Below are 24,233 nucleotides of genomic sequence, written 5' to 3' on the forward strand. Positions count from 1 at the left end.
TTCTAACGGTAAGCCTTCAGGTGGTTACTAACTTCCTATAGAACCCTTCGTACCAGCCAGCACCTTGGCACGGCATTTCCTGACGAGGGTCATCTGTTTGTTGATGATGTAAAGGTCTAGTTCAGATCAGTGCTTATATTCTCCAACCTTCGTAAGGCAGCCTTCAAATTGAAGCACCGTTTATACCATCTACTGCTTCCAAACAGAGTTTTCAGGAGCTGGGAATATTGAAGCAAAACTAGTCGGTTGCAGATTGCAGTATGGTTCCATGTTCCCTCCGGTCAAAATACATCGTTTTGGACAAGCCATAGTCTCCAATCACTATTTATTATTAGAAATATGTTTATAAAGTCTGACAAATTTATGAGATTGTGAAAACATCCTTTAAGGTAAATCTACATATAGGCACATAGCTAGACATCGACCTCCTCTTAGATCCCATTAATTGCGTAATCATGGATGTAATGAGCATGGTGAAAATCAACTTTTCTGAAATTTCTTTTTTCTTACAAAAAACTTCCTTGAAATATCCAAGAATTTAATTCCAAGCAATGGTGAAGCCACTGGAAACTTGTATATTCAGTTACTCTAGGGGCAGATAAATTCAGCAACTATTCTAACAACTTCCCACTATTAAAATTTCTTCTTTGACGGTTTGCCACCCCTTGTTTCCTCCAGAATACAGATCTTGGCACTGGCGCTGCTTCTGATTATTAAACAAGGTGATTGTTTTCGAAAAAGAAAACAGTAAGCTAGAATTGCGCACGCAATTGAGACTACAGCCTAAAAAAGAGGAATGCTAACTGTGATGCTGCGTTAACTGGCTACAGAACAACAGCAACACGAGTAGCTGTAATCATAGCTAATGCATCCGTCCTGTGCATTTCTTCTTCAGTTCCTCCTAATTAGGACACGCTACATGACACGGAATAAATTGCCAAATTATCATCACTCTGCTTTCTCCTAAGTGGAGGTCAGGAACGCAAACTTAAATCTCCGTCATTGGAAAAAAAAAATGCATGTGTGTGTTTCGGCTAGAATTTGTTCCCACATTTGAGGGTGCATCTACTGCCAGATGACAAGTGATGAAGTGATTGTTCAGCAAGTAATTTACCATGTCTTTGCAGTAAGCTTCCTACATGTCTCTGTCCAACTACTCTGCACCGATTCCTCCTGCAGGTCTCAGGTCTCTGTCAAGAAAACCCTCCATTGATTCAGGCGCTCAGTTGTCAAGTTCTATTCTACCGCTAACACTTTTTTACATTGTTGGTCAAGGAACCAAGGATCAGAAGTTGCATGGAGCTAGCCGACCAACCAAAAATACTAACACTTGCCAAGACCCCGGGATATACTGGCCGAAACATGTCACTGTCAAATGGGGCCCTCATACATACTCACAGCTACACGCAAAATCGGAAGGAATGTCCAGGAGCTGAACAAGAGGATGGAGGTCATGAAGCAGATGAGCACCCTGATGTTTTAAGGCCACCAAATACTGTCAGAAAACCGGGCCATCGATTATCTGCTCTGATGTTTTTGACTCAGGGAAGTGGATGGCTGTGCCAAAATCTTAGGAAATCGCCACAATAGCCTTTGATATTGATGTCATCGGGAAGGAAAAATTCAATGACAGGGTATGGTAGAATGCTAACAAGGAATTTGATGAGATGGATATGCTGTGCAGAGTGATAGCTGCTTGGTGCGTGGTAGCTGTCGCCTGTCGGGGCATTTCAGGAGACGAGGGCACGCTCGAACGTGAATTGAAGCGAGCAGTGAGCCACATGAATTGAATTGAGAGGAATTTTAGAGTGCCTCAAAAAAAATGAAAATGAGAGCCGTTCATCCGGCGAAATCGAACGTGGAAACAAAATAAGTACCAAGGATCAAATATAAAAATAATGAAAAATTACTATGATGTCTTTTCAATTATGTGTAAATCTATTTAGTTTTTTTAAAAAGGATAAGAAAGGAAAGTAGATGCAAGTACCGCTAGTACTTCAAAAACATTGTAACAAAACTCTTGAATTGAACATGATATTTTTATAGAAAAAGGCAAAAAGATTTCCATTGCTTAGGCGTTACATTGCGCAACTTCTTTTCCTTACGTCACCTTTATGTGCCGGCTTGCTGCTAGTCTGCACTTTGATACGTGCCATTACAATTATCACGTTTTGGAAATATGCCGATATAATTCAACATATTAGAAGTGTGCCATCACAATTCGTCACACCTAATATTCGATTTTCCACGCCATGGTTGTTGGGCCTACGCGCAACAGCGCAGGCCATCATATATTTTATTGATGGAATGGCCCCCAGCTATGGTATTATTCTCTCCTCTCTCGATCTCGTTGATACCAAATCCCTGGTCATTTTCCGTATAAAAAAAAATTCCTGGACACTTCATTCAAGTAGAAATATAAGAGCATAAAAAATATCGATAGTGTCTACAAAGTGGCATTTGGCTAACAATATCCATAAAAATATCTATCTTAAATAAAAATACTTGTATATTAATGAAACTATTGTTCCATAATGAAACTTAGTATTGTCAATCCTTAGTCAAAGATAAAAATTTTTGGTTTAGGAGGCTCATAAATCCGATCAGAGCAATAGCAAACGAAGCTAATCAAACTAAAAGACCCGAATCCGAGATGAAGCATGCATTTTGAAATTAAATAATCCAAGCCCTAGACATACAAGTCACAAGTTTAGCTTACCAAGGCGACAGATCCAAGACGATCTCGTGGTAACAACATTCCATACAAATCCCTATACAACCAATACGAAACCGCGGCCCACGGCCCACGAAGCCCATTCGCTGTGCTCTCCTTCCTACAAAAGTAACCGAGGAGAGGAAAGCGTGAGTGGGTGACAGCCAGACGAGGGGTGGTTGCGTGTCGTGAGCTTCCACACTGATCGAGGGTTTAGGGTTTTCTCCTCCCTCCCCTCCTCTCTCCGCGCTCCCCCCGCCGCCGCCATGGCTGGGGTGGAGGACGAGGACGAGTACAAGGACGCCCTGGGGGCCGCGGATCCGCCGCCTTCGTCGCCGTCGCCCACCTCCAAGCCCAAGCCCGCCGCTGCTGCTGGTGGCGGTGGCGGTGGCCTCGGGAGGAGGCTCTTCGCCTCCATTCCTCTCCCCGCCTCTCTCTCCGCGGCGATCGGCCGGTTCTCCAGCCCCAAGCCGCCGGCGCCCAACGTGGGCCTCGGGCTCCTGCTCCACGCGGGCCCCGCTACCCCCGCCGACGGCAGCGGCACCCCTGCCTCCGACGCGGCGTCGGCCATCAGCAGCCCCCACCTGCCCCCATTGGTTTCTCTCCAGCCTCAGCACGGGGAGGATCGGGTTGCTGGGCTTGGCGCAGGTATGGGGGAGGAGGATCTAGGGCTAGTACCGGCGGAGGAGCAAGTGTGGCCTACAGCTGAAGATCGGGAGAAGGAAGGTCTTGCTGTTGATGAGTGCTCTGCGAACAGAAATGATTTCTCTTTGCTTGGTCAGGAGGAGGGGGAGCAGTGCCAAGGTGATGAATTGGGGGCAGCCGTGGACGGTTGCATGGTCCAAGATCAAGAGGAGGTGGTGGAGCAAGAAGGGGCCACTGAGGATTGTGCTGCTGTAGTGGAAGATCAGAGTAACAACGCTGCAGTAGAGCAATGTGCTGGTGATGAAACAAGGGCAGTCAAGGATGACAATGCTGTGGAAGTAAATGAGAAGGTGACAGAGCAAGAAGGTGCTGTTAGCATACTGGATGCTGCCGAGGATGGTGTTGCTGTGGGATCGCAAGAGGAAGAGGAGGATGTGGTGGTGGCAGAGCAAGGTGAGGATGTCATTTCTGTACAAGATCAACTTGAGGTGGTGGAGCTGTGCACTGGTGATCAATTGAGAACAACCACAGAGGATAATGCTGGGCGAGATCAAGATTTGGTGAAGCAGGAAGAGGCAACCGAGTATTACACTACTCTGGAAGCTGTAGAACAATGCACCAATGATGGGTCAAAAGAAGTGAAAGATGGCAATATCGTGGAAGAAGAGGAGAGGGCGGTGGAACTAGAAGGTGCTCCTGGCTTACTGGATGCAGCCAAGGATGGTACTCCTGTGGAATTGCAAGAGGAGGATGTGGTGGTTGCAGAGCAAGAGGAGGATGAGGATGTCATTTCTGTACAAGATCAGCATAAGGTGGTGGATCAGTGCTCTGGTGATCAATTGATAACAGCCACAGATGATAATGCTGCACAGGATCAAGACGTGATGAAGCATGAAGGTGCAACTGAGTATTACATTGCTGTGGAAGCTGTAGAACAATGCACTAATGATGGATCAAGAGCAGTCAAGGATGGCAATGTTGTGGAAGAAAAGGACAAGGTGGCGGAGCAAGTAGTTGCTGTTGGCATTCTGTATGCAGCTAAGGATTGTGCTACTGGGGAATCACAAGAGGAGGGGGATGTGGTGGTGGCAGAGCAAAGTGAGGACAGCATTTCTGTGCAAGATCAGCATAAGGTGGTGGAGCTGTTCACTGGTAATCAATTGAAAGCATCCGCAGATGATAATGCTGCGCAAGATCAAGAAGTACTGGAGCAAGAAGGGGCAACTGAGTATTACACTACTTTGGAAGCTATAGAAGAATGCACCAATGATGAATCAAGAGTAGCCAAGGATGGCAATGTTGTGGAAGAAAAGGAGAGGCCGGTGAAGCAAGAAGGTGCTGTTGGCGTACTGAATGCAGCCAAGGATGGCTTTATTGTGGAATTGCAAGAGGAGGATGTAATGGTGGCAGAGCAATGTGAGGGTGACATTTTTGTACGTAATCAAGATAAGGTGGTGGAGCTATGCACCAGTGGTCAAATAAAAACAACCGTGGTTGATAACGCTGCAGAAGGTCAAGAGGTGGTGGAGGAAGAATGTGCCATTGTTGATAGGGATGCGGCAACAGATGACATTGCTGTTGAAGATCAAGAGAAGGAAGTGAAACAATCTGCTGGTGACGAATCAAGAGCAACCAAGGATGGAAATGCTGTGGAAGTTAACGAGAAGATGGTGGATCAAGAAGATGTCATTGACAAACATGGTGTGATCAAGGATGGCAATGGTGTGGTGTTACTAGAGGAGAACATCGTAGTGGTTGTAGAGCAAGGTGGGGATGCCATATCTCTACCAGACGTGAGTAATGTGGAACAGTACACCATTGATCAACTGAGAGCAACCACTGATGATAATGCTGCAGAAAATCAAGAGATTGGGGAGCAAGGTGCTGTTGTTGAAGGGGTTGTGACCACGGATGGCATTGATATTGAAGATCAAGAGAAGGAAGTAGAGCACTCTTCTGGTGACGAATTGACATCAACCAAGAATGAGAATGGTGTGGAAGATAACGAGAAGGTGGATCAAGAAGATATAATTGACAAACAAGGTGTAATCAAAGATGGCAGTGGTGTGGATTCACAAGAGGAGGACGTGGTGGTTACAGAGCAAGGTGGGGATGGCATCTCCGTACGAGATGTGGGTAATGTGGTGAAGCAATACACCAGTGATCAAAGAACAACCATGGAAGATAATGTGGTAGAATGCCAAGAGGTGGTGGAGAAAGAAGGTGCTGTTTTTGAAAGGGGTGCGACTGCAGGTGGCACTACTGTTGAAGATCAAGACAAGGAAGTGGAGCAATCTGCAGGCGACGAATCAAGAGCAACCAACGATGAGAATGGTGTGGAAGATGCCACTAGCAAACAAGGTGCAGCTAAGGATGGCAGTGGTGTGGAGTCACAAGAGGATGAGGATGTGGTGCCTGCAGAGCAAGGTGGGGTTGACATTTCTGTACGAGATGAGGGTAATGTGATGGAGCAATGCACCAGTGATCAACAGAGAACAACCACAGATGATAATGCTGCAGAAGATCAGGAAGTGGTGGAGCAAGAAGGTGTTGTTAGCATATTGGGTGCAGCCAAGGTTGACATTGCTGTGGAATCTTTGCAAGAGGAGGACATTGTGGTGGCAGATCAAGTTGAGGATGGTGTTTCTGTACAAGATCAAGATAAGGTGGTGGAGCAATGCACCAGTGATCAACTGAGAACAAGAACGTATGGTTATGCTGAGGAAGATCAGGAGGCAAGGAGGGAGAATATTGGTTTCTCTGCAGGATACCCACAGAGGCCTGGTAAACTGAACTGCCGTTTTTACATGTTAAACGGGAGCTGCTCATATGGGTCATCATGCCACTTCAATCATCCACAGGTAAAATTGGTGTCAACTTCTTCTCTCTTTTGGCTTTTCAGTGACATCCTTATTTCATCTTGTTAATGAGATAACAACCAACCATCTAATATAATGAACATCTCTCTCTTCTTGACTTGTTCTACATGTTCGCATGCATCTTTGTCCTTCCATATTTATTATCTTCATCTAAATTTGAAGGGCATGATATTAAGATTTCAGTGCTGACCAGTATTTGCAGGACGTGTGATATACTGATATATACTGATGTGGACATCAGAAAGTTGGGATGTATCTGTTTAGTGCTTTGTTTTTCATTTGCTTATCTGGTATTATCTGCCATACTTGTCCTGTTTTTGACATTGAAATGTGTTTTCATCACTGCAGCTCAAAGCAAAACTGGAAGTTTCAAATTTCCCATCTGAACAAAGAAATCGTGAAGTTGAATTTCTGGAACTGAATCGTGTTGGCCTTCCCATTCGAGAAGTATGGTTTTCCTGTTCCCTTGTATTAATCTAAGTTGGTTGAGAAACTTATGCTCGCATTTAAAGCTGCTCAAGCTAAATTTTATTCTTTGATCAGGGAGCAAGGAAGTGTACCTATTACATGCGTAATGGTACGTGCAGATATGGAAAGAAATGTTGTTTCAACCATCCAGAGCAAGTCCTTGATGCTCAACTCCACATGCCAACAGGGTGGGATGATACTAACTTGCAATCGTCACCGCACTCAAAGAAATCAACTGAGCATGCAACCATAAATGATATATCATCTGGCTTAGAGATTCTTCCTCCAAATGGCTCAGAGATTCTTCCTCCAAACATACTTCGAATGCTTTTACCTCCTCAGAATGTGCCTCCTTGTACAGAAGAAAAAGAAATGAAGGTGAAGAAGGTACATCCATACATTCTATAGCTATTGTACATTATATGTCATGGTAGATTTAAGAATTTATCTCTCCGTATCTTGGAATGCAGCTATATGTTTTTGAGAAAGAGCAGATGTTTCTTTATTTTTCTATCCCAGCATATCTGCTTATATATGGATCCAAAACCAAGCCACATGACCAAAAAACCATGCCATACTGCTCACATGTATTTTTATGATGCTGTTGATCATACAAACATTTGTCTGTGTATCTTCCTATATTTGTTGAATCTGGAAAATTAATATGTTATTTTCAGTCGATGCTTGAGTTGAACATATAGGCCTGAACTTTTCTTTAAAAAGGCATTCTGAATATCTGATATGACTAATCTTAGGTCTCTCCAAGTTCATTTTCTTAATAGGCTACCACCACCCTTGTATAGTTGTATGCTGTTTCTGTATGGCATTCTTTTAGGAAGAAGTTTAGATATTAGATATGCTCTCCAAGTTCATTTTCTTAATAGGCTACCATCACCCTTGAGTTTATATTGGTGCAAATTTGCAAATCCTTTTAATGTGGGCTAGTGCAAACATGATGGATTGCTCTACTACCCTTTACAGTTGCAGGTTCAATGCTTAAGTTTGGGTGTGGGTGGGGTTTTATTTTATAGTCTGAGGGACTTCTTACTTGTGTTTTCCTTACCTTAGCACTGGTTGAAGTTTTGTACTTTTTCAGAGCTGCGGCTACTCTAAAAACATGGTCTATCATAACCTAAATTTGAATTTGATGTAGTGCATTAGGGTATATTTAGTTAAAAACCGCCGTAGGATGTTACGGACTGATGAACAAGTAGATGGGTAGGAATATGAGAACTCGGGTAGATTGGATTCTGTGCAGCAATCTAGCAGAGGGAGAAGAAGCTTGCAGCAGGGATACAATATCTGGTGTGTGGGAATAGAATCTATTATCTACATGAAAAACAGATGGAGATACATGAGGACAGAGAGGGTTAAAAGGGATCCTTGTCTTCCTCCTGAACAGGAGCCCCCCTAACAATCCATATTTTAGCTAAGGAGATAGCATATCTCCTCTGAACAGACTATAATACTCGAAAATTTGGGAAGGTTATCTAGGCTCCTATCTCTAATCCACTACCTTGCTATTATTCTCATGTGGTGTATGGTATGCCATGCATTGCCTAAGGTCCATGATGCAGCAAATGGACTTTTGCAATTTTTTTTGAACCATCTTAGGGACTTGCTGTTTCTTCTTCATATGGATTTGGCACCTGAGCCAATGCGTTTCACAATTTTGCATGCTTCTATTAGATCATTGCATTAGACATAGATTCTTTATAATCAATTGAAAAGTAGATTTATCGCTGTTGCAATTTTGGAAGGCCACCTGATACTCTTGTAAACTATGGCTATGGCAATGCATTCTTAACAGTTTTTTTTCTCATCTGCTTCGAGTAGGATCCCGATTGGTCATCTGCTTCAGATGATTCTGATGGCTGCTGTTCGGCAGACAGTTCAGGTGGGCCTTTGTGCAAGCAGGAACACGTGGACTATCCTGAGAGGCCTGAATGCCCTTTCCTTCAGAGATTTGGTAATTGTAAGTTTGAATCAGCATGCCAATATTACCATCCAAAAGACAAATTCCCATGTAGACACCATCCAAAAGACAAATTCCCAAGTAGATACCATTCAAAAGACAAGTTCCAAAGTAGATACCTTCCAAAAAGAGACCCGCCACTGGCAGAACTGAAGGTTTATCCTGACAGACCTGGTGAACCTGAATGCCCCTTCTATATAAAAACTGGGTCCTGTAAATTTAGGGCAGACTGTAAATTTCACCACCCAAAGGATTTAACCCCAAGCATGCAGGGCTCAGCAAGTCCAAAAAGGTCTGTTGCTGCTAACGAACACCATCCAGCAGCTAGAATCCCAAGCATGCAGGGCCCAGCAAGTCCAAAAAGGTTGGTTGCTAACGAACACCATCCAGCAGCTAGAATCACGCTACAGGACCATATGTACCAGCAACAAAAATGTCCTGAGAGGCCTGGTGAACCAGATTGCCGGTACTACATGCAATTTGGGAAATGTAAATTTCAATCAGCATGCATATTCAATCATCCAAAAGATATACTTTCAAGTGGGTGGCGTCCGGCAGCATGCCCATTCTACATGAAAACTGGGACATGCCAATTTGGATCAGCTTGTGAATTTTCTCATCCGAAAGATCGGTGTGCAACCACAGGGGTATGCATTTTTTAGTGATGGTTAGTTCATTCAGTCATGTTTTTTTACATGAACGTGCAGGAGACCTACAGGTCATTGTATTAGCAATATAGTAGTTCTTTTATCTTCCCTTTTATTTGGTAGTAGTTCTTCTCTCTTCCCTTTTATTTGGCAGTAGTACCTATTGATAATATTATTTTTTCTGAAGCATTGAAAAAGGCACAAGCTAATAATTGAACACCTTTTGAAATTATCTTAGGAATTCTGAGTTCCTTTAATTGGTTACTCAAAAAAAAATGGTTTCCAACTATAGCTATACTGATGATTTGATTATCTGTAATGGAGATAAGAAAGCATACACGAGCTTCTTTTTCAAGCATTATGATCTGTACTTTCATTCCTGATTTGATGTTTATGCAAAGAATAACAAATGTTATTCCTAAATGGCATCTAAGGGTTGTAGAATTTGTGTGCTCACAAATTGTCACATTGTGATTTCAACTAAAATACATGTTTTATCGTTCCTTTCTGGTATCTGAACTGTGGCACCGTGCTGTTCTGGTATCTGAATTGTGGCTCTGTGTTGTTTCAGGAAGCCATTGATGATGGTACTGACAATGAGCATGATTTTGACACAAAGTCTGAGAATGTTCTGCAACAACAGGAAAAGACAATATATCCTCAAAGGCCTGGTGAACCTGAGTGTTCTCACTACATGAAGCATGGCTACTGTAAATTTCAGAAGAGCTGCATATTCCATCATCCGACAGACCATCTTTCAAACAAATAGGTACACACCGTTGTGGTTCTTTTTTTCCCCTTGGTATCAAATGTTCACATAAATATGGTTACACCCTTGGGGGTTTGTTTTGTGTATGAAATTTTCATATAAATACAGCCTAGCAGTTAAGGAAAAAGATGAAATGGATGGAGGCAGGTGTGTGTTTGGGAAAAAAGTATACATGCATGGATTAAATCAATTCTACTTTGTGGCAAGTGGTTACTATTACCCTAATATTGGCAACTACCTTTAAATTATTGCATGATAATATAGGCACATAGCATCTGAGTTTATTACTCTCTTGTAGTGTCCCTTTCTGGGTACTGCATATGCTATTTACCTGGCAACTGACATACAAGAATGGCACTAGGAAATCCCTTCTGGCATTGCTGGTTTGGACACCTTGTCTCGTCTTTTATGCAACATGGCCCATAATTAAAGTTGGTCTCCGTTTGTATTGCGTTTGAATCATCAGAGGGCGGTAGCTGATATTTGCACAGCAAATAAGCTGCTGCAACTGACCTGTGGAAACTGCACGGCAGCCTTCATTGTTTTGCCCCCTCATCTGACTGGTTACCCTGGTGTTTTTGATTGCCTTGTTTGCAGGACCGTTTCACCACTACCACTTCTGTAGCTGACTCAGGTGGGGGATATGACTGGCTGTGGCTGATGAGTGGAGGAAGTTCTGATGATGGAACAGAAAATGATTGGAGGGACGACGTAGCTTCAACCCTAGTCTTCTGTGAAGAGATTGATTATTCTACCACGTTTGCGTCGAATTTCTGCCCCCTATCTGTCGTTAGAGTTCTCGTACCAGATGTGAACTGTGGTGGCTCCCAACTCCCAGTCGCTCATATGCCATATAACGTTGCTGCGACCTCCCTGTGTTGTTAACTTGAGGTTGCGAACCACGTACTTAGCATGCAGCTCTAGATGCCTGCACTGACCGACCGAAGATTGTGATCATGGCAAGATTAAAATATCAGACCATCTTTGGTAACGTGCGATCTCCATCGTTTTATTTGTCGTTTGGATCTTCAAGTCGCGGCCTTTACTTTCTGTTGTCCCCTGATAAGCATGCATGTGTTGGACTGTTGGTTATGGTTGGGTCAGGCTGCTGGCCAAACCGAACGGTGGTCAAGCCGTTCGATCGATGCTGCGAGTTCAAGAGTCTTCTGCGCGTGTCCAGGCTTGGAGCTCTGGTCTTGCCTAAGGGTATGGTAGTATTACGCTGTGCGGAATAATTTGATTTGGTCTGATTGATTCCCAATTTTCAAATGGTTGTTAGGTATCGTCGTCGTCGTCGTGCACAGCACTCATGAGACGCACGTTGGCGACACGCACCTGCACATTGCCCAAGTTCCAAGGAAAGTAAAGATGCTCGCAATCATGTGAGAGACGGTGCTCCTCAAAAGATCGATACCTAAACCATGAACGATCATGCGAACCTGAATTATTGCGGTTGCAAGTGGCTACGGCGGAATCAGATCCCTCTGCCTGAGAATTCAGATTACAAATAATCCTGGGACCCGGGTTGGCCGTTCGCATTTGCAGTCACGCATCAAGCGATTAGGATCACCTCTCTACAAAGCATTCCGCAATCAGCACGGAGTAGAAGCATACACTTTGGAACCCCCCACCCCTCATTTTTTCTTGTCGCTAATAGTACCCCATCCCCCGGTCATGGCGGCGGTTCTGGACGCGTTCGCGTCCAAGCTGGCGAGCATCCTAGCCGGCATCGCGAAGGGCGAAGTGGAGATGCTTCTTGGCGTACCCGGTGAGATCACCAAGCTTGAGACCACGCTCGGCGACCTGAGCAGCATTCTGGCAGATGCTGAGAGGAGGCGCATCCGTGACTCGACTGTGGAGCGGTGGGTGAGGGAGCTCAAGGATGTCATGTACGACGCCGATGACATCCTTGACCTCTGCCAGATCATGGAGGGCGGAGAAGATCCCTCTTCTTCAGCTGCTGCTCGAAAAGCCACTTCAGGGTGCTGGAACATCCCCGCGATGTTCTTTTGCTTCCGCAACCCCGTGGTTGCACACGAGATCGGGAAGAAGATCCAAGCGCTCAACAAGCGACTGGAAGATCTTGAGAAGAGAAGCTCCCGCTTTGGATTCATCAAGCAAGCAATTAACTCCTCAGGTTATTCCATCAACAATGCCATCAATCCTTGGTCCAATAGTAATACAAAGACTGGATCGATCATTATCAAGTCTGATGTTGTCGGCGAGAAGATCGAGGAGGATACCAAGAAAATCGTTGATCTACTCATCAGGAATGTGGACTCTCGCGTAGGATTAAATAGCAACAATGTGATTGTTGATCTTGCAATCACAGGAATGGGTGGGATAGGTAAAACCACTCTTGCTCGGATGGTCTTCGGTGATAGTAGGGTGGAGGAGAACTTTGAGGACAGGATCTGGTTGAGCGTTAACCAGGAGGTCAATGAGATTAGTGTCCTACAAAGTCTTCTAGCTTCTTTTGGTGCCAAACATGAAGGCTTTGTTGGAAATAAGGACTTGCTCGAGCGTGCTTTGAAGGACACGGTTCGGCAAAAGAAAAAGTTTTTGTTGGTGATGGATGATGTGTGGAGCGAAAAGGTGTGGAATGACCTGCTGAGAGTGCCACTCAGTCATGGTGCTTCAGGTAGTCGTGTCATGGTGACCACAAGAAACGATGGAGTTGCTTATGGGATGAAAGCTCAACATCTTCATCGAGTTGACAAGCTGCAAACAGAAGATGCTTGGATTTTACTAAAGAACCAGGTCAGTAATAACTCACATATAGCATCACTTTTAGTCTTCTTCCTTTTCTTTTTTTTTTCTCCCTTGGAGTTTCGGCATCCTTTCTCTTTTCCGCTCTCCGCTGCAATTTTTATGGAAACGAGGCAGGAGAGCTGTCTATTATATTAAGTAGTCCATCAACCCGTGCTCCCGCACGGGCTAATATTTTTAGAAGCTATTGTATTTGAAAATTATTTAGAAATTAAACTCCTAGCTAATAATCAAAATTGATTACCTACTACTCTCTTATTTTTTTCAATACGTCAACATAATACTTATATAGATATGTACCTATCTTTGTCCAATTGTGATTGATTTTTAATTAATAATTACTCTATGCACTTTTTCATCCATATTCATACTTTTTCCATTTTGTATCGCACCTCCAATCCTCCATACATTATGTTTAGCATACAAATCAATATTTTTCATCGATTCCTGACGTACATACATAAATGGTCTAAATGGTGACACTTGTATATACTTTAACTTAGTATTTTTATATTAATAATGACATAAATAGGTAATTTAGAATCATATATTAGTTTATTTTTGACATTTATGCATGATGCGCATGAAGATAATTAGATTAAGATTTAGATATTTATTTTAGGTTATTTTTAATAACAACTTACGTGGGTAATATAGATAAAATTTTAGAATGACTTTTTAAGTTATACTTTATAATGATATGTATTAGTAAATTCGATGAAGATTATGGGATTACTTTAGATTATTTTTTATAATAGCTGAGCTCGGTAATTTAGATATAGGTTTAGAGCTCATTTTTGAATATTTTCACAATGATAGTGGTGGGTAAATTTTTAGAAAATATAATAGATTAATGGCTATGATTATTAGAGTTTATAGGATTGGTGTTTGATATTTTTGATTTTTATGAGAATTTGTCTCTTTTTTTTCTAGCTTGTCTCATGGGAACTAATGCGGAGTCTCCAATGAAAAAAAATGGAACTACATTGCTCAAAAATATTACCATAAGCTACCTCTCGTTTGTTAAATATTCAAACACAATAGATATATACTTATTATCTTCATCTAATTGTCATAGATTTTAGTTAGTAATTACTCTATAATATTTTCATCCACATTTATAATCTTTAACTTTTCACTTTGCATCATAGGTATGCGTTTGAATTTGTTTAATGAACCCTAAGTTTGTGATACAATTTTAACATAGAAATCTATATTCTCATCACTTCCTCTATATCTTTATAAATGGTGACACATCATGTGTATAGACCTTAATTTTATATCATATACCAATAGTGCAAGATATAGACGATTTAGAATCATATATTGTTGTATATTTTAATTAAGGTTATTTGATTCAAATGTAGGGTTATCATGTTATTTTTAATGATGGCATGTGTGGGTAATATAGATGCAAATTTAACAGGTTACTTTAAGTTTTTAAGTACTAGCGGTGGGCAATTTGGTTGCAAATTAGGGGGTTATTTTAAATATTGTTTATAATGGCATAAGTGAGTAATTTTGATGAAGATTAGGGGGTTACTTTAGTTTATTTTATATAATGGCAGAGGTGGGTAATTTATATATAGATTTAGGGGGTTACTTTAGGTTATTTTCATAATGGCATAGGTGGGTAATTTTTTAGAAAACATAATAGATTTAATGGCTATGATGATTTGAATCTATAGATCAATGGTCGGATGTTTTGCTTTTTTGTGAGAATTTCTAGGATTTCTCTCTTTTTCTAGAGTGTCCACCTAGGAATCCTAGGTGGCTTCACCTGGAGGCTTCAAAAGGAGCCTCCAATTAGTAATAGTAAGATAAGATTGAGAAGAGAAGACGGCCAATGGCCGGAGATTTACAGCGGGGTATGTAAGTTCAAAAAGGTCACGCTCTACACAATAAGCGTGCCAAATTCTTAGCCCAGCTAGAACCCATGTCTTAGCTTCGTCTCTGATCTTTGTGGCAATCCTAAACGGCGGTGCTTCAACTCTCTAAAATATGCGGGAGTTGCATTCTAACCACACTTCCCAGCAAACTAAAATGATTAGAGAGTGCAGACCTAGTGTGCGAGATCCCTGTCGTTCTTGCCCTGTCCTCCCACCATACTTGAAGTGACGCATAAGGTTAAGGTTGAGGTTGCAGTTATTCTTGTCACTGGCTTTGTAGATGAGATTAAAATCTTCAAGCAGAAGCCAAGGAGTTCCATTCAGGGGCTTGATGTTTGTGAGTTCCTGGAGAAAAGCTTGTTTTTTGGTTTGTCTTGAGGGCCATATTTAGCCGGAAGTTAATTGGTTGTTCGCGTAAGTTGGCTGTTGCAGTTATGTGAAATTCGCTAATTGAAATGTCGCTTATGTCGACATAGTTGTCATTCCATAGTAGTAGGATGCCCCCTCTAGTGCCGCTCCGTCTTTCTGCAGGCTTGTATTCAAATTTGTTCAGATGATGCCTGCCCAGGTAGGCTGCCGTGAATTGGTCGATGTTACTTAACTTGGTCTCCTGCACGCATGCTATGTGGCATAGCGTTGATGCCATTGTCTTGTGAGCCTTTATCGTTCGCTCTTAACCTACTATAGTTGGCCATCCGGGCCGCCCGGCACGGCACTGGCACGGGCACTATCTGACACGGCACTATATGGCACGGCACTATCTGGCACGAGTACTTAACCGTGCCGTGCCGTGTAGTGCCGCTGTGCCTAACTGTCGGCACAGGCACGGCACTAACAGGCAGTTAGCGTGCCGTGCCGGGCCACAGGGCACGGCGGCACTGCAGTGCCCGTGCCGGCCCTGGCACTAAGTGTGCCTACCACAAGTCCACAATACACAGAATTACAAGCACAATCCAAAACTATTAAGATTCACAAGTAGTGGAGAACTTATCTTGTTGTATTCACAAATTTGTAACAAAGTCACAAGTCACAACCCAGTCACACAGTCATAGAGATAACAAAATAACATTTTATTGGGAGCTTTAGTGCAATGGCTGCCTCATTAAAAACCTATCTAGGTAAAACTCACCCTTGTGAGAAACCCTAGACAGGAAAAAAGAGTACAGCCCAGCTCCAATTATAAAGTTCATCACAGTCCATGAGTCCAGTACTTAATATTACAGTCCCATTACATAAATGATAACTAATCAAGATAAAGTTCTTCAAAAGCTTCTTCAAGTTCCTTGTCCTCCACCATGTGTTGCAGCCTTGCTTCTGCAGCCTCCCAGTCTTTGATGCAGGTGAGCATCTCCACCATCTCAGGCTTTAGCTTCCTCCACCGCTCCTCGATGATCCTGCCAGTCATACTAAAAGTGGATTCTGAAGATATGGTTGAAACAGGAACTGTTAATATATCCTTAGCCATGGTTGACAACACTGGATATGTGAGTTTGTGTTGATGCCACCAGTTCAAGATGTTAAAATCATCATCTAAATGATTCACTGTGTCACAGTCCAAGTAAGAAACAAGTTCAGAAACATTACCACCTGAAGAACTGGCAGCATGCAAAAGGGCAGTTGCAGATGTATCTCTAGCCATGCTTAGAGTAGCAACTAGAGAATGCATGCCACCAGCAGAACCAACATCATCATCATCATCATAAATTTCATCCCAAGCAGACCTTTTCTTACCAGATAGGTTAGGAGGTACAGTCCTCCTCAACCTAACACCTCCATATTTCTCCTCATACTTGTTGTAGACATCAGTAAGTCGAGCTCTAGTGCTAACCTGGTAAGCACTGTAATCTGTACTGGTAAGGGTACCCAACCTCCTGAGCACTCTATTGAAACCTTTCATTTTAGCTCTAGGGTCCAGGATGAATGCAAAAGAATAAAGCAAAGGTATGTCCCTCCAGTATTTGTTATACTTGTCTATCATAGGTTGAACCACATGTCTGATGTGAGTATCATTAGCATAATTCTTTAAGTGCATAGCAATCTTAACAAGATAATGAATCATAAGTGGAGATGTAGGATAGTACACACCAGACAATGTAACTGTAGCATCATAAAAAAGTTCAAGAAATCTTAGCACTTTTTCTGCCATAGCCCAATTATCATCAGATAAAAGCAACTGATCACCTTCAACCCTAGGATATTGAGCAACTATGAAAGTTGTGAATGGGACCTTATGAGGAAACAAATGCTTAAGCATTAGATATGTAGAATTCCACCTAACTTCCATGTCTAGCTGAAACTTTCTAGGCCTAACACCAGTGGCAATGCAATAACTTTTATATGCAGCAATTCTCTGATTAGATGAGTTTAAGAAAGATATTGCAATTCTAAACTTCTCAATCAATGGCTTAAGAGCAGTTAGAGCCTCCTTAACAATCAGATTGATAATATGGCATGCACAACGCTGATGCAAGAACAAAGAATTAATTGAATGTGCATTGTCATCCCTATCATCATCCACAACTTCAATACCAAGATATTTAGAAAGAACAGGTCTAAGCTTTTGCATGGCTGAAACATTAGATGATGCATTGTCCAAAGTAACAGCAAAAACTTTTTCAGTCAAACAATAGTCATCAAGCACAGATGCAACACGATCAGCAATATTTTGACCATTGTGTGAACAATCAATCAGCCTAAGACCAAGCACTCTCTTCTCTAGTTGCCAATCAGAGTTTATGTAGTGAGCAACAACACTGAGGTAGTCCTCTTTGGCATTACCAGACCAAATATCAGAGGTTAGACACACACAATTAACACCAGCAGATTTCACAATCTCAACAAGCTTAGCCTTGCAATCATTGAAGTATTTTAGCAGGTCTCTAGTGGTGGTTTGCCTAGATACTGAAACAAATTTAGGATTATGAGCAGTTCTAATGTAATCTTCAAATGCATAAGATTCACCCAAAGAGACAGGAACATCAAGCCTAGCAAGCAGTCTAACAAGTTGAGTACGGGCAACTATAGGACAGTACTCCCAATTACGAATACTACCATCAGGATTAAAAGAGATTTGTGACTGAGACATGTGAGTTTTCTCACGCCTTCTAGGGCATCTATCCCTATGGCGGGTGAGGTGACCAGTGCCACCACTAGAGCGCCCAGAGTACTCTTTAGAGCAATGGATGCATTTAGCTCCATACCTTACCTTCTTACCGTTCACCATTTTGAATATCTTCTTGAAATCAAGCCACACGGCCGAGGTAGAGGGGCGTGAGCGCTTACCGTTGTTCTCTTCCCTGTCCCCGTCCACTGCTTGGTCATCGCATGGCTCAAGGATGATGGGAGGTTGAGCCACACGGCCGAAGAGCTCGGCGGCATCCTCGCGCATGTCATCCTCGTCATCATCTCCGGCCAACCCGCAAAGCCGTCTCTCTTGGTTTGACCCACCCTGAACCGTCTCGTCGTCGTCGGATCCGGCCATCGTCACACGCCCGCGCCCCGGTTCCTCAACGGCTACACAAAAAGAAGAGTTAGGATTAGCCGGTTAGGGATAAGGGGTCGATTGAGCAAGGGTTAGGGTTAGGGTTAGGGTTTCCTACCTTGATAGCCGGAGCACCGGAGTCGCCGGCGACGTTGACGAAGCACAGATCCAGCGAGACCGACTACGGATCCGGCGAGTTCTAATGCGGATCCGGCGAGATCGACGCGGGGCCGAGACCTGGCGAGGCCGACACGGAGATGACGAGAAGGACGACGCGAAGCGAGAATGCGAGATCAAGAATAGCCATAGGTGATAGGAGTATACATGGCCGTGCCGTGTGCAAGTGCCGGCGGAGGCCGGAGGCCACCGGAGGGGGAGGAGAAGGGTAGAAGGGAGGGGATCCGGGGAGGGAGGCAGAGAGCGAGAGAGCCGGAGAGTCGGAGAGAGAGGAGAGCGACTGAGCGAGCGAAGAGAGAGAGAGGAGCGGCGCAAATGAGCTAGGGTTACCGTCGCCGCGTCGCGCGCCGTCGGCCTCGGCTTATATACGCGCCCCCGCCAACGGTCGGATCCAACGGTCGGATGGAGCGGGGGCGGCGGATCCGACGGCTGATAGCCGTTTGGCCGTGCCTTAAGCGGGCCGGCCCATTAAGCGTGCCGTGCCCGTGCCGGCACTACGGGCCGAATTGGCGGCCCAGACACGGCACTAACGCCGTGCCGGGCCTGGCACTGGCACGATGGTTCACGGGCCGGGCCGTTTTCGGGCCGTGCTTCTTCGTGTCGTGCTCGGGCCGGCCCGTAGTGTTAGTGCCAAATGGAAATCTATATAACCTACCAAAACATGCCTCATGTGTAATGATCGAACATTCTACTGATGTCGAGTGAAGTTCTATTTGGTTGCTCTAGCGCACCCACTTTAGTTTTACCTACTATGACAACCTCTGTTTAAGTTATTGCTAAATCCAATGCATTATAACACAGCATAGTTTGTATACGCTTGAGTTTTTTTAATTGTAGCGCCACTTTCTCTCTCACACACGCTACAATTTTTCTAATAGGTAGTTTTGAATGAGAGTGATGAAGCTGATGTCGATGAATTGAGGAGTATCGGGATGGAAATTGTTAAAAGATGTGACCGCTTGCCGTTAGCAGTTAAGGTCCTTGGAGGACTCTTGCGCTGCAAAAGTAGAACAAGAGATGCTTGGACGGATGTTACTAGCCACAACACTTGGTCGACAACAGGAATCAATGAAGATATTAATAAAGCGGTCTGTTTGAGTTATGAAGACTTGCCCTCACACCTGAAGCAATGTTTTGTGTATTGTTCGCTAATCCCTAAAGGTAAATTAATAATGAGAGGAACAATGGTCCAGCTTTGGATTGCAGCAGGTCATGTACACAACAAGGCACCAGAAAAGTTGGGGAAAGAATACTACAAAGAATTGGTTTCAAGAAATCTTCTAGAACCAAACATAAATTACTATAGTAGAGCAGCATGCAGCATGCACGATGTTGTCCGTTCCTTCACTCAGTATATAATTAAAGATGAAGGGATACTTGTTAGTGATGGGCAGGATGTCAATAGAAGTCTTAGCACTGCAAAGCTTCGGCACCTATCTATCTCAAACAAGGCACTAGGGCATGACACTTTGCAAAAACAAGCCTTGCTTAGAACATTAATGTTATTCGGAAGCAGCACCATTGTTGAGCTAAAGGATCTGTTGAACAACCTTTCTTGCCTAAGAGTACTACATCTAGAAGATATAAATCTAGTCAAGCTGCCAGACTCCATATGCCACCTCAAACATTTAAGATCCTTGTGTCTTTCTGGCACAAGCATATCCACAATTCCTCAAGGCATAGGAGATCTAAAATTTCTACAAGCTATTGACCTTCGTGGGTGTGCAAATATTCATCAACTTCCTAACAGCATCCTAAAGCTACGGAACCTAAGGTCACTCAACTTGAACAACACGGCAATCACTTCAATTCCTCGTGGCTTGGGAAAACTAGAAGATTTGGTCAACATAAGGGGGTTTCCAACACATTGTTCAGATGAGAGCACAGGTGGCTGGTGCAGCATAGAAGAACTCAGACCTCTGTCGAAGCTCCAAAGCCTTGAAATAATATGTCTGGAGAAGGCACCTTCCGGTTCTATGGCTGCTAAAGCAAACCTTAGCAGTAAACATCACCTGACATGGCTAGATTTGGTATTTACCAGCAGGCTAGGAGACAACGGGGTGGTCGAAGGCAACATTAGCGAGGAGGAACACAGGAGAACAGAGGAGGTGCTGGATAATCTGTGTCCTCCAACTTGCATGGAAGAACTTGATATCATAGGCTACTTTGCACGTGGGCTACCGCAGTGGATGAGAACCATGTCAGCCTTTGGGAGCTTAAGGCGGTTGCAGCTAGATGACTACGCATGCTGCATGCATCTACCTAATGGATTGGGGCAGCTCCCCTTTCTTGATTATTATTGGGTCAAACGTGCTCCGTCTGTCCATTGGGAGATCTTGTGTCATACATCCACTCAAACATCTTTCGATTACATACCACTCTTAAAAACCGTAATATGAAATTCCCCACTGGGAATAGCCATGGTTGCTCTAGAGTCTAGACTCTATTGAAGTCACTTCAACTTTTTCCCTACACACAACCCCTGCACAAGTTATGATACAACATAAAATCCATTAGGAGCTTTTCGATTCTAGCACCATTTCCTCTCTCAAACTTGCTGCATTTTTTCCCAATACTAGGTAGTTTTGAATGAGAGTGATGAAGCTGATGTCGATGAATTGAAGAGTATCGGGATGGAAATTGTTGAAAGATGTGACTGCTTGCCGTTAGCAGTTAAGGTTCTTGGAGGACTCTTGCGCCGCAAAAATAGAACAAGAGATGCTTGGACGGATGTTAGTAGCCACGGCACTTGGTCAACAATAGGAATCGATGAAGATATTAATAAAGCGGTCTATTTGAGTTATGAAGACTTGCCTTCACACTTGAAGCAATGTTTTGTGTATTGTTCGCTAATCCCTAAAGATAACTTGATGTCGATTGGAGTAATAGTCCAGCTTTGGATTGCAGCAGGTCATGTACAATGTAAGGCACCAGAAAAGTTGGGGGAAGAATACTACAAAGAATTGGTTTCAAGAAACCTTCTAGAACCAAACAAAAGTTACTATAGTACAATAGCATGCAGCATGCACGATGTTGTCCGTTCCTTCGCTCAGTATATAATTAAAGATGAAGGGATACTTATTAGTGATGGGCAGGATGTCAATAGAACTCTTAGCAATGCAAAGCTTCGGCACCTATCTATCTCAAACAAGGCAGTAGAGCATGACACTTTGCAAAAACAAGCCTTGCTTAGAACATTAATAATATCTGGAAGCAGTACCACTGTTGAGCTAAAGGATATGTTGAACAACCTTTCTTGCCTAAGAGTACTACATCTAATAGATGTAGATCTAGTTGAGCTGCCAGACTCCATATGCCACCTCAAACATTTAAGACACTTGTGTATTTATAACGCAAGCATATCCACAATTCCTCAAGGCATAGGAGATCTAAAATTTCTACAATCTATTGACCTTGATAGGTGTGCAAATATTCATCAACTTCCTAACAGCATCCTAAAGCTGCGGAACCTAAGGTCACTCAACTTGAGCGACACGGCCATCACTTCAATTCCTCGTGGCTTGGGAAAACTAGAAGATTTGGTCACAATAACTGGGTTTCCAACACATTATTCAGATGAGAGCACAGGTGGCTGGTGCAGCTTAGAAGAACTCAAACCTCTGTCGAAGCTCCAAAGGCTTGAAATAAGATGTCTGGAGAAGGCACCTTCCGGTTCTATGGCTGCTAAAGCAAACCTTAGCAGTAAACATCACCTGACATGGTTACATTTGGTATTTATCAGCAGGCTAGGAGACAACGGGGAGGTCGAAGGCAACATTAGCGAGGAGGAACACAGGAGAACAGAGGAGGTGCTGGATAATCTGTGTCCTCCAACTTGCATGGAAGAACTTGATATCATAGGCTACTTTGCACGTGGGCTACCGCAGTGGATGAGAACCATGTCAGCCTTTGGGAGCTTAAGGCGGTTGCAGCTAGATGACTACGCATGCTGCATGCATCTACCTAATGGATTGGGGCAGCTCCCCTTTCTTGATTATTATTGGGTCAAACGTGCTCCGTCTGTCCAGTGCGTTGGGCATGATTTCCTCTTCCCCTCCTTGGGTGGTCAAGCCGATGGCAAAGTAACACGGAACAATAAGAGGCAGCCTCATCATACTTCGCGTGGTGCTGGTGTTGCTTTTCCCAAGCTGAGAAAAGTGGGTTTTGTAGGCATGCTGGGATGGACGGAGTGGGAGTGGGAGCAGCACGTCCCAGCGATGCCTGCACTAGAGGAGCTTACAATCAGAAACTGCAAACTGCAACATCTTCCTGCAGGGCTTGCACACCATGCATGCCGGTTGAGAGAGTTGTGCCTAACAGATATCAAGCTCTTGGTCTCTGTGGAGAACTTCCCTTCAATAGTCAAGGTTTGGTCATATGACAACCCAAGGCTGGAGAGGATCAGCAACAACCCAAGCTTGCAATGGATTGACATTAAAAATTGCCCAGCACTAGAAAAATTGGACGGTTTGCCATCCCTCCGAAGCCTTGAGTGGTGGGATTTGAGTGCTGAAGCACTCCCAGAATACTTGCGAGAGGCAAAGCTAAAGAAATTGCGTGTAGATTGCAGCCGAAGATTGCTCAAACTGATAGCACTACAAGATGAATCCTCCGAATGGGGAAAGATCCAGCATGTCCAGCAACTAAAGGCGTATGGACGCAAGATAGAAGCAGAAGCGGAGGAAGCCGACCAATCGCACGAAGATGAGGATGCCGAGTGGTACATCTACTGTACCAAGGAGCCGTATTCATTCGACGCATACCTGGGCAAGTCCACAGGTGAGTTCATCTTCGACCTACTCGGTGGTTTTATAACTCTGTGTGTGTGTACACTCATGTAAAAATGGATTTCTAACTGTAATTCACCTGCGCACAGGATGAAGATGAAGCAGAAGTAGACGAGCTGAACGAAGAACAGAGTCCAGGAACAGAACATAGTAAGAATGCAAGGAACAGATGGAGCTTTCAGGCTGTTACGACAGGACGAGCATTCGAATCCATCCACCAAATACTAGTGGTCTTGTAGTTGTACACGCCAAATTGGCTGTGACTATTCTAACTGGAAAGCATTGTCGTGTTAACGCAGGAGAAAGAAACCCAGGAAGGAGAAGAACACATCGCAATTGGGTGGTGGCAATGTGGCATACTGTCCCTCAAAATCGTAAGTTGTATATGTTTGTGTGCGAAAAATATAATACAGCAGTAAGGCGCGAGCGTCTCTCTAACTAGTTGTTGTGACGCTCAGGAAGGGAGCGCCAGCACGGGCGGCCTTGGACTCGTTGGAGCGAATACGCGTCGGGGACGAGCGATGTGCTGAGAGCTGAAGCACTGAACGTGCGCACGCAGGGCAGCAGGGAAGGGATTTGCACATTTAGCTCCCAGGATTTGCACTTTCTTGTTGGCGTATTTGTAGGCAGGTCTGCACTCCATCTCTTCTTTTTGGTTGGTCCGTGCTAGCTCGTCAGACTTTCTACAGTGTTTTTGAATGTTCGATAAGAAATGAGTGTAGGAATTTGCAGACGTGCTCTATGATGCCGAGATAACAATTGCATCCCCCCCTCATGGATCCTCTGGAAAGCTGAAGCTACTCTGCAAGACTGCAACGATTGCAGCAACACGGACGTGCCTGCCAAACAAACGAGCATGACAAATCGTAGGTCTCCCCTGCTAGCATGGCATAGGAGCTGAACTAACTATATTAATTTGCACTGAAGCTACTATATACTATATTCATGTCCATTATGGTGTGGACACGGACTGATGGACCTCTGAAGATATATTTCACATGGAGTTTATTAATGAAAGTATCTTTTTTTTACTA

At 43.7% G+C, this 24,233-nt stretch overlaps 2 protein-coding genes across 4 annotated transcripts; both read left to right on the forward strand.

The window, feature by feature from the left end:
* Positions 1-2,860: 2,860 nt before the first annotated feature.
* Positions 2,861-11,110, forward strand: LOC117836593 (uncharacterized). 3 transcript variants are annotated; one of them, XM_034716055.2, is made up of 6 exons: positions 2,861-6,219; positions 6,586-6,684; positions 6,781-7,092; positions 8,542-9,327; positions 9,899-10,096; positions 10,694-11,110. In XM_034716055.2, the coding sequence occupies exons 1-5, from the start codon at positions 2,980-2,982 to the stop codon at positions 10,094-10,096; spliced, it is 4,635 nt and encodes a 1,544-aa protein (XP_034571946.1). In that variant the 5' UTR covers positions 2,861-2,979; the 3' UTR covers positions 10,694-11,110. The 3 variants fall into 3 exon arrangements, with proteins under 3 accessions (XP_034571946.1, XP_034571947.1, XP_072147258.1); XM_034716056.2 differs by lacking the exon at positions 8,542-9,327; XM_072291157.1 differs by lacking the exon at positions 10,694-11,110 and having other exon boundaries at positions 8,542-9,347; positions 9,899-10,038.
* A 253-nt stretch (positions 11,111-11,363) lies between these two features.
* LOC117836595 (putative disease resistance protein RGA3) lies at positions 11,364-24,233 on the forward strand. The gene is made up of 5 exons (XM_072291158.1): positions 11,364-12,856; positions 19,291-20,475; positions 22,177-23,191; positions 23,289-23,573; positions 23,658-24,233. The coding sequence occupies exons 1-4, from the start codon at positions 11,771-11,773 to the stop codon at positions 23,291-23,293; spliced, it is 3,291 nt and encodes a 1,096-aa protein (XP_072147259.1). The 5' UTR covers positions 11,364-11,770; the 3' UTR covers positions 23,294-23,573; positions 23,658-24,233.

The sequence above is a fragment of the Setaria viridis genome, chromosome 9 (assembly GCF_005286985.2).
Source record: "Setaria viridis chromosome 9, Setaria_viridis_v4.0, whole genome shotgun sequence".
NCBI lineage: Eukaryota > Viridiplantae > Streptophyta > Magnoliopsida > Poales > Poaceae > Setaria > Setaria viridis.

What these genes read in the sequence shown, in the direction of transcription:
- LOC117836593 (XM_034716055.2), top strand. Translation starts at nt 2,980, where the DNA reads ATGGCTGGGGTGGAGGACGAGGACGAGTACAAGGACGCCCTGGGGGCC. An exon ending in GCCACTTCAATCATCCACAG is followed by an intron (nt 6,220 to 6,585) that starts GTAAAATTGGTG and finishes TCATCACTGCAG; the next exon opens with CTCAAAGCAAAACTGGAAGT. An exon ending in AAGAAATGAAGGTGAAGAAG is followed by an intron (nt 7,093 to 8,541) that starts GTACATCCATAC and finishes TGCTTCGAGTAG; the next exon opens with GATCCCGATTGGTCATCTGC.
- LOC117836595 (XM_072291158.1), top strand. Translation starts at nt 11,771, where the DNA reads ATGGCGGCGGTTCTGGACGCGTTCGCGTCCAAGCTGGCGAGCATCCTA. An exon ending in GGATTTTACTAAAGAACCAG is followed by an intron (nt 12,857 to 19,290) that starts GTCAGTAATAAC and finishes TTTTTCTAATAG; the next exon opens with GTAGTTTTGAATGAGAGTGA. An exon ending in GGCTAGGAGACAACGGGGTG is followed by an intron (nt 20,476 to 22,176) that starts GTCGAAGGCAAC and finishes GACAACGGGGAG; the next exon opens with GTCGAAGGCAACATTAGCGA.